Raw genomic sequence first — 15,028 nt, 5'->3', positions numbered from 1 at the left:
TATTTCTCTGTCAACTGGCAATCACTTACATACTATGAGTAATGTACCAGTACTCAAAAGAAAATCAGTCCATACTAAGCTACATGAAGCTTTGACCCATCATGGGAAGGGAAAAAGTTAATGGAGCTGTGATGCTGGGAGCATTATGGGAGATCTATGTAATAAACACTCACCTGGACCTTATGAAGTGCTGTTATGCTGGTCCCCTATAATTTTAAGTTACTAAATTTAAGTTCCTAACATATCATTGTTATCTCATTGTAACAATGAGCCCACTGCTTGTGATTACATTTGATGGACTTCAGCAAATTGTTTTGGTGACAGGCTTGTGATGCCAAACTGTGCCACACTTGTCTTCTTGGAGGCAGAAGTTTTCATAAGCCTGTATCTTATTTCCTCATATTTTCCAATGGCAGCTTGACTAGCGTGCCTCCACAGAATGAAAGCAGCAGAAATATTGTCAATGTATTCATTACTGGAAAACTACAGGTCAAAAGAAAATGGCCTTCAGGAATTGGAGACAAGCTCACTGCCAGAAACTGAGTTGTGACCCATGATCAACTAGCAGCCCTTCCCACACAAGCTGGTGACAGGGTTTGAGGCTAGGATACAAAGAAAAGGCGACACCAGGGGCAGCTGCCCCAACAGGACATGATATAAAACTCAATGGACTCAAACCTTATGTGTCCCTTCCAAGTCAAGATATATTCTGTGATCTTCAACACATCAGCAGTGATGCACAGGTCATTATCATTGTGAGAAATTTGGATTTCAAATTTAGTTTCTTAAATTTTAATGTAGAAACCTAAATCTATGCACCAATGCATACAAATGCAACTGGATTTGGATTTAAAAGGTTCTTGCTTCCCCAGACATTGCCGGTACTTTCTGTAACCATGCTGGACTCAGTTCTTCAGCCTCTGCCCCACTCCTGAACCTGGGCCAAGACAGGATCAGTATGAGAATTACATCAGAATTTCCTGTACCTGCACCAACAGCAGCAGATTCATGTCTGGTAAGGGTGACTTCAACTTGAGTGCTTGCAGTAACTCCAATATAACACAGCGTGTCAAGTAGAATTTGTCCCTTTCCTGCAAAAAAAAACCCACAGAATTATGAATACCCTGAAATTCACTGACAGCCACTAGTAAACCATAAAGATACTTTTTACCTAAGTTTGAGAATAACAAAATTACAAAAATGTACCAGTTCCTGCTGTCTAAAAAAAAAAAAGCCAACAATCACTCATAATTTATATAATTCTACAGACTTAATGGACATCAATGAAGGTGATTTTTTCTTTGCTGTTTTGTCAGACATTATATCCCAAATTTAGTATTTCACACATGAAATACAGACAGATTTTATAAAATAGTTTTAAGACCCAGGTATGCAAACACAGCTTTCATTAAGTAGTCCCATGAAAAGACAAAAGAGGAAAGCAGTAAGAAATTACACAGAAGAACAAAACTGGCAGAGTGTTTAGCATTATTCTTTCACTGAAGCTGCCAAAAAGAGTCTACATTTCACATACTCTCTGTTATTCCCCTTAGACAAAAGAGTGCCTCCACTACAGCTGCTTGGACCATCTATTTCCACTCATTAGACTGGCAGTACTTTTCCACTTCCACAATAAAAACAGTCTTGGCTACAGCTGCTACAACAGAAACACTTTAAAACATAGGGGGAAATCAGCCAGTGGAGATTAGAACACAGAAGTCTAAGAATAGAGTTGTAGGGCTGAGTCAGCAAGGAGGTACAAGAGATAAGATGACCTTGTTATACATCTTACTTTGACATTCTCCAACTTTAGACAATAAGATAAAAACATGAAACAAATCCATAACTTGTTACTGACCACAGCAACTCAAGAATTTTGATAAGCAGAAGTGCCATGCTCTATTTCAGACAACCATTAGAGAGGAAATAAATGGTCTAATAATGAGAGCATATCCAAAGTATGCTTAAAAATCTAAAACCTGGTATCCTCCATCTTGTAAATCCCATGCGCTTTTCGGCTCACTTAAGTTAAATGTGTGAAAATTTCTACTCAGTCAGGGCCTCAGTTTCTCCACAAAATCTGTAAAATGGGATTATTTGTCTCTTCCTCAGAGAAGTTTAATGAGGTAAATTAGTGAGAGACAATTTGAAGGCCACCTCCAGCTGCTCACAGGGGAAGCTGAAAGTGAGAGTGAACTTCTGTTGCAGCAGACCAAGCAGTCACCAGTGTTCCTCTTCAGAGGACTGCTGTCCCCACAGCAGCTGTGTGGCATTCTGTCTAACAAAGCTTGCAGCAGCAGTGCATGCCTCCCACAGCACCCACATATCTCTGAATGAAAACAGATTTTAAATATCAGGCCTTGATCTGAGAGAAGGTGCCAAAACAACAGAATGGTGTGTATTCCATGGAAGTTAGGACACCAGTCTGTGCATCAAGAGACCGTACTTCAAGCTCCTAGTTGCCTCTCCAATCACATGGAGTGTGCAGACAGATAACACATTTAGATGACAGAATAGGTCCCAAACTGCAGTCCTTGTCCTCGTCTGACTATACTGCTGCAGTCTGGGCAGCTAAGCTTGCAGGAAGCTAGCACTCCAGAATCAGCTGTATTATGAAACCATTTCTTGAGGGGACAAATATTCAAAAGTCACACATTCCACATGCATGAGTGGGGCTCTGATAAAAAATATACAATATAAGAATATCCAGGAGAGGTCAGATGGGAAAAAATGTCTTCAGTAAGTTATCTCCAACAAGGCCATAAGCAGAAGCAAAAGGAAGAATAAGAACAAGGCAAGCATGTATAATGTCACCAACTCTTTTCAGCTCAGGGAACTTCTGAGCTCAGTGTGGTTTCTGTACAATTCAAAATTCTCAGTGTATTTCTCTTCCATGTAACTGTCCATTGACCTCTGGGACTCATGCCAACATTTAGCACAAATGGTAAAAAGTCCCACACTGTTGAAGAATCACTTCCCTTTACTTGCTTTGACTAGTTCCTATAAACTTAGTATGTTCTTTACACTGGAAAGGAATGAAATTACCTATCCCTATCTGGATCACCTGGGACCTTGCAGACCTCTCTCACATTCCCATCAGTTGCTGCTCTTTCAGACCGAAGAACTCTGATTTAGTTGCTCTGTATGTGGAATTCCAACTGTTTGATCATTCTTGCTATCATTAACTGAACTTTCTCTGACACTATGATATTCTGAGTGGGAATGGAGAAACAGAATGGTGCAAAATACCCAGTGTAAACAAATCCTGATTACTTGTTAGAATTCCCCAGGAAGAGTGTCCCTTTCACCATCAAGTGCCTTCCCAGACCTGAGACACAAACACTACACAGTGCCACACTCAAGTCAGTTGACATTTACATCCCCCTCAAAGAGTGGATAGAAGTTCCTGTCGGGCCTACATAGACTGAAAAAGAAGGAAGATGGAATTCTTTCAATACATCTATGCCATACAAGATAAAATTGGGCCGTAATAAATTGCTTTGTCAGAACACTAGAAAGGAAGCATAGGCTTCATGAACCCCAGCTTTTCTTGGCTTTAGGGATAATACAACTGCTAACTGCCTCTTTCTCTAAGGAGTCTCCTATCTCATAGTCTAAACTCCTAAAGTTTGTTAAGCACATGTGATGAAGAGAGATTGAGCAAAATCAGGCAAAATTATTTTTTGACATCTGATCTCTTGCTTCCTGCACTGTACGTCAGGAGTGATGACATATAAGTCAATGTCCAAAGTATCCTTCCTACCCAAGTCTACTTATTTCTATCATCCTGCTGGTGATAAATATGTATAAACTTTATATTCTGCCACAAAGCCATTGCTCCTTGAGAATAACACCCAGAGGAGCCACATGTATAAATCTGATACCAGAAGTGTCAGGAATACACTACTTCAGCCACTGTTCAGCCAAATTAACTCTCTCACATGTCTATGTATCCATACAGAAAATGGCTTTGCAACCTTTGCAATTGTGACTAACCACACATCAACAAGGAGAACATGAAACTGCTGAAGTTCTAATAGTACCTCAGGGTCCAAACTTAGTAATAAGAATCAATTTGGATCTTTAATGGAGATTGCTATCCTCCAAGTAAGCCAGTATAAAGCAAAAATCTTTATTTTATCACTGCTGCTACTGCAGTAATTAAAAATACTAAAGATCTGCCTCTTAATATTCTTTAAAAGATTCAATAGCAAAATCATGTGGCATTCTGCATTTACTTAGTAAGGGACAACAGAACACCAGCAAAAGGCTAAGTTTAGGTTCAAGCTTCTGCAGCTCTAAGAGATAAGAAAGCCAGAAAGTGTCCATTTAGGACCTTAAGACACTTAAAAGGAAAACTAAAGATAAGATTACAATCTGCAGAAGAGATGGTACTCTCAACTGAGAGTTCCAAAGGCACTGAAAGAAACAAATTGCTGACCTGGAACAGAAACTCAGACAAGGAAATATCAGATTGATGTGAGTCTTCAGGCTCCAAGAAAAGAGAGACTCAGATATTCCTGCCATAGGCTATTAGGAAAACGTTGAATCTTTTTTCCTAAAAAAGATTTGGAGTGGTTGTACAGCACTGACCTCTACAAAGTGCATGTCAGAGTAGCTTGCTCTTTGAAAAGACAAGAATGATCCACAGCTTAGCTGAAAGTTTGTGTTTTGCTCCAGTCAGCACACTCAAAGTTGCAAAACAAGCAATTACATTTGAATAGTTTCAATGATCACAATTATATTCCTTCTGGAATTCACTTCTATGTGGTCCTCAACCACAACACTCTTATTTACATACAGTGACTTCCACTGTAGAGAAACATAGACATCATAACTGATTTGGTGTTTTTTCTAACAGCAGTCATTAATTTGACACTTCTAAGGCAAAACTACGGTAAGCTTTCAGAAATAGCAAAGATAATGCAGTGTGGAGTTCCACTAAATTAACTATTTTGTAGCTATACAATGCAGAACATTCACTAATGCTTCCATTTCTGGGTCATCAGGTTGCATTAAACTAAATCAAGAAGATTTTACCAAGCACTGTAATAATCCAAGCTTCCTGTGTGCAATTAAGTATTCACTACATTAATAGAACAATCAACCAGGAAGCATGCAAGAAACACGTGTGGGTTTTCTAACACCATGGCTTTAACTACAGTTTTCTGAAACTGCAGAGCCTGAGGAAAGTGAACAATTTCCTGTAGGTCACAATTTGCTTTAGCAGATACATGAAACACTCTGATAAGACCGCAAATGCAAGAGGGGTATCTTTGCTTCAGTTTTAAATGAGGCTTTCTGTTTCAATGAGAAAAAAAAAACATTACTAGACTTCAAGCTAACATTTTACTCACTTTGCATTGTCCAAGGCATTAACTATAGATACAACTCAAAATAATTCCAAAAGCTAGGCAATCTCTTCTGTATTCAGGATAATTCTATTGCATAAACTCTTCTCTTTCAAATTAGACAAAAAGCTAGAACTTGCTTGCTGTCATTAAACATACTGTTAATTTCTATTTAATGCTTCAAACCATTACATTTTGTAAAAATGCTTCTTATTTTCTTGTGGTGCAGGTTTTCTATGAGAGTGTCATTGTTTTCATCATTTCTTCTTCACTGTTTGTACAGTGATATTTTAAGTCTTAACAAGACTCAAAGAATACATGTCCCAGTTGTACATTATCAAAATAGAAAATCATGTAGCTACTTAGAATGTTTCCTGAGGATTAATAACTGTTCTGACAAATGTAGCAAGGATGGAAAACTGCGCACTTAGTGGCTAAAGCAACATTTTTGCTCAGTACCTTGATAATCTAGGTAATGGAGTATATATCATCATGGGTTCAATTGCTTTTTTGTTGTTAAACTTCTCACCGATAACTACAAAAATGAACCCGAGCAGTAACTGTTATTTCTAAAGCATAGCTTTCATCCAGGAATCTTAAAAACTTTTTAAAAGTGTACATATACTGTTCTCTTTTTTACACAGCAACAGCCATGCCTGCCAAAGAAAAATACCCAATTACAGAATGAACAGGACCTATGATGGAAAGCTCCTAACTTGGAGTCTTCCCCTTTAGTTAGTTGTCTACTGCTTCCCCTCACAGCTGTGCTCTCAAAAGGCACTACCAGGAATATTTAAGCTTTTACTCACAAGTGTGAATGGCTAAACAAGTGCACTAGGAAAGATATGACCGTACAGACATTTTAAGTGATGCATGAATACCAGGTATCTTATCAATATGAGAAAAAAATTTCCAAGTCCCAAAGTCACATGAAAACATTTTTCTGAGCAACATCTGCAGCAGGTTCCCATCATCTGTGTCTTTACTGTGAATGTAAAACTTAGCATTATTAAAAGGCACTGAACCATGATCACTGTTTGATTAACCAAACTGTGTTAAAACGGTTGACATGCCTGAAATTTGATACTGATTCCATCTTTACTTCCAAACTACTTGTGGGAAGCACTACTTTGTCTTATTTTCACTTGTCCCTAAAGGAAGATACAGTGTCACTGTTACCTTTGTGAAAGCTCGGTAGCACAAACCACATAGCTCCACCAGGTAGGCCAGAGTGAAGACAGCATTCTGAATTACAAAACTCAGTAATTTTGAAAAAGGTTCCAGAAGACTCTGCAATGACATGTGTTACAGAAATCAATAACTCGTTGCCCAAAAAAGCAAAGAAGCATTCCAACTCTGAAGCGCCTGAACGGAACAGCATTATTTTTAGCTCAGAGGCTATCTGCCTGAGATTCACACTGTTTTGGTCAAACAGCTGTATCATATGCCTTCATGCTTCTGTCAGAAGTTAGAAACAAAAAGTTAGAAAATAGTTTCACTTGCGACACAGTGTTTATAAGAGATTCTGAACAGTTTATGCAGGAAAACCTCACTGACTTCAGTGGAATTGTACTGAAAAACGTCTAAGGAAGCTCATTACTTTTTTTTTTTTTTAAAAAAAAAAAGGAGAGAAAAAAGAGAACATCAAATCTTTAAGAAGATATACATTCACACCCACACAAGAATGTAATTCTACCCCCACTTTACTGTAACCTAGATTCCAAAGCTCTTATCATTCTCCTAACAGTATTGGGCTGCACAATTTTATGCTTATATATAATGCTTTCCTAGCCAGGGGAAATTAACACATCCATACAATTGCACAGACTGGCTATATCTGAGGCAATAGAAGTCAGTCTTCTTGGAACTTACCCTGGTGGCACTAGTGGTAGGTATCTTCAACAAGCAAATCATGATTCTTAAACTGGAGTCTAAAGAACACTGAACATATTTGAAGGCAAAAGAGAAAAAGAAAAGACGTTAGTGCCTTTCTGTGTACATATATTGCTTATAGTGGTAGCAGCTATGAATAACTTACAAGTCTGAAAAATTATCCCTGATGATTGATTTTGAACAACTTTCTCTAAACTGGCTTATTCTTGAAGACAATCTGCCCCTTCAGTGGTAACATACACAGCATAGGTGCACACCATCAACCTTATTTTATATGTCTGCACTTGTCCTGTTCTATGATATTTTCCCTCACATATTAAGACATCTCACAAGCTGTAACATTGGAATATGCCCTGGCAGCAGCTGTTTCAGATTCCTTAAGTTGTTCCTTATAATGTAATCTTTATTTCGAGTAAATCACACAGGTTACAGCACAGAATGGACTTTTCACGATCAATTCATTGTCTTGCCTCACCCCTGCTCACCCCTGCCGTAGGGGACACATATCAAAGTGTCCCCTACGGCCCTAAAGAAAAGAATAGGAGATTGAAAGTTCAGAAGCAAGCAATTGCTTTACTTGTATCACTAATAATACCTCCCATGAATAGAAGGGAAATCACAGTAAACCTTCCACCTAAAGGTTCTGTGAATGGTGGATATGCAGTTGGAACCACTAATATAAATTTCTTTTTATTTATTTCAGTTACATAAGATGCAGCAGATTGAGGTGGCTAGTACACAGAGGGAATGGTTATTGCCTGTTTGTCTTTGTAAGTGGTGAAGGATAATGCCACAATTTACCAAAATCTAAAGATGTTTCAAGATCTGACTATTGCATAATAGTGCCAAGGAATTTAACATCATTCATGTAGCTAGGTGATGACAACCAATTTAAAAGACAATGTTATCAGTCACAGATTTAGATTTTGGATCCCTCAGCCTATACGGAACAACGCTGCTTTGGATAGAAAAAATTACCATTGGGTTCATTCACACCATAGCAAATAGATCAACTGTATCAGAATTCCAATTAATTTACTGGAGTCTACTGGAAGGACTCAGTTGTTTTTACTGTGTTTGCTGAAATAAACACACCAGGAGATAAGATCCTGCTGTATGTCTTCTGAGCTCTGATAAATCAGAGCCCAGAGCTTCTGCATTCAGTTTCTCTAACAATATTCCATTACAATCAGAACTAGAACCTGATCAGCCAAACAGGCCAGGCCCAAAGCCCAGCAGTCTCAGTTCCCTCTGCCTGTCTGACTACTGTGTACTTTCAGCAAACTAATTAGGTGGTGCTGCTCTTCTTAAGAGTTTTATTTAGTTTCAACAGTTAAAACCAGATGGATTTTCATTGTCTAAATACTTACTCCCTCAAATGCAGTATTCTAATCTGACAGAGACAGGACACAGAAAATGCGCAGGAGAAAGGAAAGTATTCCAGTCAGAGTTGCTGTTGTTACCCACATTAAACATAATTAAAGGGATGGATCAGAGATACAATAAATACAGTCCTCTGGAAACATCAGCTGAATCATTAGGAAACATTCACAACAACCCACTCTGATTGGTTATCCACAGTTGATGCACAGTTTCAGTACATTCTGACCAATGGCAATATAGCTTGTTTCAGATGTCCACACATCATACCTTCAGAGGCAAAACACACGGGAGTTTAGTAAGGAAGGTCTGAAACTGATTACTAATTGTGGTCCAGAGGTTGCTGGGGGAATCCATCGGCAAGGCTTCCATAAAAGTAGCAATGTTTTCCAAACAGCGTAGCATTGCACCCCCTGCTGGCAAATTCTTTTTGTTGTTCAAACCCTGGGAAACGAAAGAAGAACTGTGAACAATCATACACGAGCAGAAATGGTCCCTGACATGGCATTTGGAAGTGCTGAGGTTAATTTGTTGAGACCAAATACTGCATACTTTTTCTATTATGTTAATGATAGTGTTGTGCTGGGAATTTGAGCTGTGTAAGTTAGTCTAGCAGTTCCTAAAGTACTGACCAAAAGATTTTGAGCCTAAATGTTATAAGCAGGGTCCTAACTCATAATCTGCTTAGACTGGCATGGCAGTAGAAAAAGCAAAAAGTATTCAGCAGCAGATTTTTCATATTTTCCTTTAGACAGTTTCAAAGAAGATATGTTCATTAATGTTCCATAGACCATGTATGCTTTTGTGGCTTGTGTCCTAGGGTGAGGCCTGAAAAGACATGAACAGTTTTAAAGTGATGCCAACATCTTGTATGAGGCAATTGCCATGTTCTTGGAAGAACAGGACACATGCAAGGGACTAGTTCTAGCAGGAGGAAAAATGGCACAGTAGAAATAAGCCAGCTGCATAGAAGGCAGTCAGTGAAAGGCAGGCAATAGATATTTGCAATACTAAAGAGAAACTGTCATCAGATAAAATGAGAGGGAGAACTGAGATGTATGAAGATAAATGCTTCTGAAAACATAAAGCAGTGCTTGGGGAAAAAATGGCACTGATCCTCACACTACCAGTGATGAGGACAGGCTAATTATTTCCAGGAAGGACAAAACAAAAATTCAGTGGTTTTGATGAAGCAAGTTTGAACTCGAATGAGGAGAAATTACTCTGATAATGCTAATAAAATTAGCATCATTAACACAGCCAATTATCAACATACCTCTAACAGCTGGTTCAGAGCAGCGATGGAACTCAGCTCACTGAAGTCCATCAGAGATGTAGCTAAGGTCCGTAAGAAGCTTCCATCTGAAATTTGAATTACATTCTTGCACTGGCTGTTCATACAGAGGAAACTGAGGGTCAGAAATACACTCAGGCATTGCACATTACCTTTAATAATGCTCTGGAAGAGCTGAGGGAAGATGCCATTGGGAGCCAGCTGATGGAACACACAGCGAAGGAACTGCTTGGCCACACCTGCAGCGTTTCCAGGGATCATCATGCTGAAAAGGGAAAAGAAAAGAAGACAAAAACTGCATTGCAGATTAAACACTTGTCATTGCTGACTACATGGAGGAAATAAAAGTGATGCTATTCATTTTAATTATGGAATTGTTCAGTTATGAGTGAGACACTCAAAAACCAGAAGTGTTCTGATCCTGAAAAAAAGTACAGCATGTTGATTTTATGACTTGAGCTCAACTATGAATAGATGAAAAAATTACATACACATACTTAAAGTATTTGTCTCAATAAATACCTGTATTTTTCCTGGTTCTCCACAAAGTTTTATTTGTGAGTCATCTGAATTTGAAATATAATCCTCCTCTCACTTTGTGTATTTCAGTGACACATAATAAGGTTCCTGGCTTTTCATAAAGCCCATGAACAACAGGTAAACAAAAACATTATAATATTCATTTGCCTCTTGCAGTTTCCTTCAAAAGATGAAGTACTCCCTAATCATTCACAAATGGATGGTTTAATTTTAAAAGCCTAAGTATTATCTATTTACTCATAAATTGCACATCTTAACATGCTTTACAGCTTCATAAAATGAATTTATCCTATTCAGCATCTGATTTACATAATGAGGCATCACTACCAGGGATCCTCCATGGCCAAGGAGGACTCACTTGATTGAATTTATGGAGACAGTTTATCAAGACAAATACTGAACACAGAACCAGTTAGAAAAAGCTACACTGAAATTGTGAAGACCAAACAGCATCTGAATCTGATTTTTTCCAGCTTTAACATATATGAATATGGGCTCCTGTTCACCCCCAGAAAATACAGGATATTTGAAATAAGTATAAAGGGCAGTTTTTTCTTTTTACTCACAAATATTAAATAACATTTTTAAAAATTAAATTTAGTTGTTTTTAGGGTCAGGGAAGATGATGCTTTAGATTGATTGTTTCACTTTTGTCAAGGTATCCTTTGCTACCATACCTTTCTGCTTGATTAGAAAAACTGGTACTTGATGCCAACCTGGAATAAAAACAAAAAAGAAATTGAAGCTCATATGCTTTTAGTGCGTGTGTGTGTTTCATTTTTAAATAAGCCAATAAAGTACCATTTTAAATAAATAACACACACAAATTTTAGAGAGCATTTAAAATGTTAACATAAAGATCTTCTGAAGAGCACCTAAATTCAGAAAAATCATCTTTGCATGACAAACTCTATTCAGTCTTCCAGTCTCACTAATGCTCAACTGCTCTACAGACAAATCTTGCCTCCCTCTAGTAGCACAAAGATAATGAAGTAATGTTTTTGCCCTACAGCATATCATGGATAACTAACTTTTTTAGAGAGAAAAAAAGTTTGCCAGAAGCTGCCTACTGACTGAATAGTTTCCGATTAATGCAGCAACACAGACTAAGCAAAAATTCTTTACTTGGCCCTCTAAATTGAGGCTTCTAGTTTCAGAAGTTGGCACCTAAATAACTAGCCTAATTTCAAAACCACTAATTACCTACAAGCCCTTCCAAAGTCAGATGAGAACTGTTGTATTCTCAAAAATCAGGTCATTTATTTTAGTACCTAAATATAGACTTTAAAGCCAAATATGGACATTCGGTGGTGAAAATACTGAACACAATCTTAAAGTAAAATCATGCACTTCAATATGCAGGACATGTAAATAAATATAATCAGGGCTTACAATATCAAAGCAAAACACCTTTAATACCAAAAGCCACCAAAAAGCTGTACACTGTAAAGCCAACATAAAGATGGACACTGGAAGCATCTCTTATATACAAAATAAAATTCTTATTTTAACCTGCTGCAAATCAGTATTTCAGATGGTATAAATTGATAAGTCTAAGGGAAAAGTTCATAGAGCTACACTATTTTATATCTAATCTTCAATGGGATTTTTTTGATTAATGATCCTTTTATCCTGGACTTAGCTGTTGCTCATCCTTGGTCATCCCCTGTTCTGAAGACTGCTTCCTCTCTATCCAACTAATAAAATCCAAAAAGGACAGTAAGGCAGCTCAGTCAAACGCAACCGCGTGAACCAAAATTAGGGTGATTTTCATGAATCATGCATGACAAGCTGGGGACACAACATACTTCCAACAATGCAATAATCTCAAACTTGATGGTGCAGGGGATTAAAGATCATATCTTCAGATGTTCTAGTGGAAATCAGAAAAACACATTAAAGATCCTGACTCCAGTATTGTTAAGAAGAATCCACACAAAAATACAACATTATTTCTGGTGTGCAAAGCTAATTCTGGGTGAGAAAGGTCTGAAGCTACCATCAAGCAATACAGGCTTTCATTCTGGAATGACTGCAGCATCAGCTGACATTAAGGCACACGAGGATTTCTGCAGAATGCAATGAGACCAATCACATGCCTAATGGACGTGATACCTATTTTCAAAAATCTAATGAAGTACAGAAGCACAACAATGTAAAATCTTTCTTCTAAAAGAAAGCAAAGTCTAATGTTTTTCTCTCCTTCTGAATGTGATAATGCAAGCATGGGGTTTGTGACAAGCAAAACACTAGGTTTCCATCTTCGGAAAAACTTCACCTGACACGAACTACAGTGAACACTTGGGAACATCTGAAACTTTCCAAAATGTACGGTCTGTATATATTTATCATTACTACTCTAAATATTTTATTGCACAAATGCCATGAACTCCCATCACTACCTCTACTTTGCAAACCACAAAGCAGAACAGGAAATGGATGTGTTCAAATCTGTACAAGTTAGGAACAGAAGTTAAGCTTTTCACAGCTCCTCACTAACTCAAGCCTAAATACAGCTTTAATGCTTGGAAAGCTAAATCTCACTGGAAACCAGTTAAATAAGAATCATCAAGTCAAAAATCTTGATTAAGGAACCAGATAATAAATTTAAATGCACATCAGAGTCTTAGAAACTTCAACCTTTAATTGTCAGTAACCTCAACGCAGAAATTTTTTCCCTTCTGAAAATCCCAACAGGTGCCTATCTGTGCCTGTGGGTACCCAAATAACTTCTGAAATTCTTTCTGTGTATTGTTTAGGCCCTGAAAAACCTTGGACTTCCTAACTCCTTATTTTCCCTTCTATGCATGAAAGTAGTAGCTCTATTAGTAAGAATAAAAGTGCAAAAATTTTAATTCATTTTCACTTCTGCTGTTAGATGGGTATTTGGACTATATATATGGCCCCACTTGATGAAAGACAGAGCAGGGTACATATATGAGGCACCTGAGTGCCTCTCTGCTTATATATGCTACTTATTTTGGATATTTTCAAAGTAATTTCTTTGTGGGGAGCCTCTTATTGGACTTAGAATTTGTCAGAAATCGCAACCAGCAGGAACAAGACTGGACATTTACCAGGAATACCCCATGTTGCACTGTCATCTGCTGCTCTAAAACAATCAGCTGTCTCACTCTAAAGATGCAGCATTTCCCCCCCAAAACACAGAAAAAGGTAGCCCACTTATCCCTCATCCCTTGATAATTCATCTTCCAAATTATTTCCTCTCTGTGGCTGTAGTACTGTTGTATTTACAAGAGTCACACAGAATAGGCAGCATCTGTCTAGGTCAGAAACCCTGCCTCCATCAGAGTTAATTAGCAGAGACAGCAGGGAACTGCAGCCTTGCATTGAATGGAAATGGAGGACTTGAAGAGCTGCTGTGTTTAAATGGAATTGGGAGGCAGAGGAGAAGCAGGGCTGTGGAAAGTCATGCCCCTGCAGAAGCCACAGTCAAGCAATTTGAACTTCAGCCTCCAAAAAGAACATGGAGGAGGAGAGCTGTGCAATGTTTCTGCATGTCTAGCGCTGCTCAGAAATTTATTCTGGAACACCCCATCACATCCATCCCACCTCTGCGGCAAGAGGAAGTTGTGGAAGTGGCCAAGGCAGCAACCACACAAAATTCAATGGTAATGGTACACGTTAATTATCCCATGCACGCTGGGTAAAAGTAACAAGAGAAAAATAATGGCAGCAAATGTTCCAAATTTTCTCAGAGACAATTTCACACAGCAGCTGGTTTGGAAGCCCAATGCAAATTTTCTCCTAGCATACAAAATATGGTGGAAAAGCCTGAAGAGTGTCAGGTATGCTAATGAATGATCATACCTAGGAGTCAACACTCCTCCAGGAGCAAAGTTCATAAAAGCTGACCACATTCCTGCATAAATTCTAAAGCAGGAGCCACATAAAAGTGAAAAATTGTGTCAAAGCAGCAACAAGAGGGGAGCCAAGAGAATGCAATTTTTTTAAGAAGCACAGAAGCTGTTTATGAGCATTACACTGGAAACGCAGGGCCAAGGTACTCTCACTGTTAAGAAAGACTTCAAGAGAACAGAAGAAAATAAGGTAAGGGAGGTTATTAGAAAAGAGAAGGCTTCTTTCAAAAAGATGTCTCAAATGAAAGCAGAAAAGAGAATAAATTCTGACAAATGGAGTATAAAAAGCACTCAGAGAGAGGACACAAAAAGAAAAAAAAAACACAAGCATTTTATGGAGCCACTAGCAGGAGGAATAAAAACTAAATGTAGAATTTTCTTTTCTTTCAAGAACCAAGCTTAAGAAGCACACCAATTGCTGCACCAGGTGCTGTTCAGGTAGCAAACAGAGTAGTAAATGAATAAGGGTACTGTAGAAAATCTGTATTTATTCTTTACATCACTGCTAACAGTGGGACAAGCTGAGCTGGAATTTCCCTTTGGAGGCTAAAAGGGAAGAATATCAAAGGAGCTGCCAAAAATTGAACTGACAGTGGAAGTTACATAAGAAATTTATAAAATGATGAGTAACAAAGACACAAGACGGAAACAGATGTTATTCACTTAAGAGTTTTAAAATATACACCTTT

At 38.1% G+C, this 15,028-nt stretch overlaps 1 protein-coding gene across 8 annotated transcripts in view; it reads right to left on the bottom strand.

The window, feature by feature from the left end:
* The window catches only part of UNC79 (unc-79 homolog, NALCN channel complex subunit), a 106,815-nt gene that overhangs the window by 20,260 nt on the left and 71,527 nt on the right, over positions 1–15,028 (bottom strand). For all 8 annotated transcript variants that reach the window (XR_005257110.1, XM_038138599.1, XM_038138602.1 and 5 more), the window contains 7 exons: positions 11,136–11,174; positions 10,071–10,183; positions 9,901–9,986; positions 8,895–9,068; positions 7,224–7,292; positions 6,531–6,641; positions 987–1,091 (listed from right to left, as the gene is read on the bottom strand). Coding sequence is in view for 7 of the 8 variants with exons in the window: in XM_038138599.1 (XP_037994527.1) it covers positions 987–1,091; positions 6,531–6,641; positions 7,224–7,292; positions 8,895–9,068; positions 9,901–9,986; positions 10,071–10,183; positions 11,136–11,174 (697 nt within the window). In the remaining variant the exon portion in view is untranslated. The remainder of the gene's footprint in view (positions 1–986; positions 1,092–6,530; positions 6,642–7,223; positions 7,293–8,894; positions 9,069–9,900; positions 9,987–10,070; positions 10,184–11,135; positions 11,175–15,028) is intronic.

This window comes from Motacilla alba, chromosome 5 (assembly GCF_015832195.1).
Source record: "Motacilla alba alba isolate MOTALB_02 chromosome 5, Motacilla_alba_V1.0_pri, whole genome shotgun sequence".
Taxonomy (NCBI): Eukaryota; Metazoa; Chordata; class Aves; order Passeriformes; family Motacillidae; genus Motacilla; species Motacilla alba.
The sequence above is the reverse complement of the archived record's forward strand: the minus strand, read 5'-3'. Positions and strand labels throughout refer to the sequence as shown.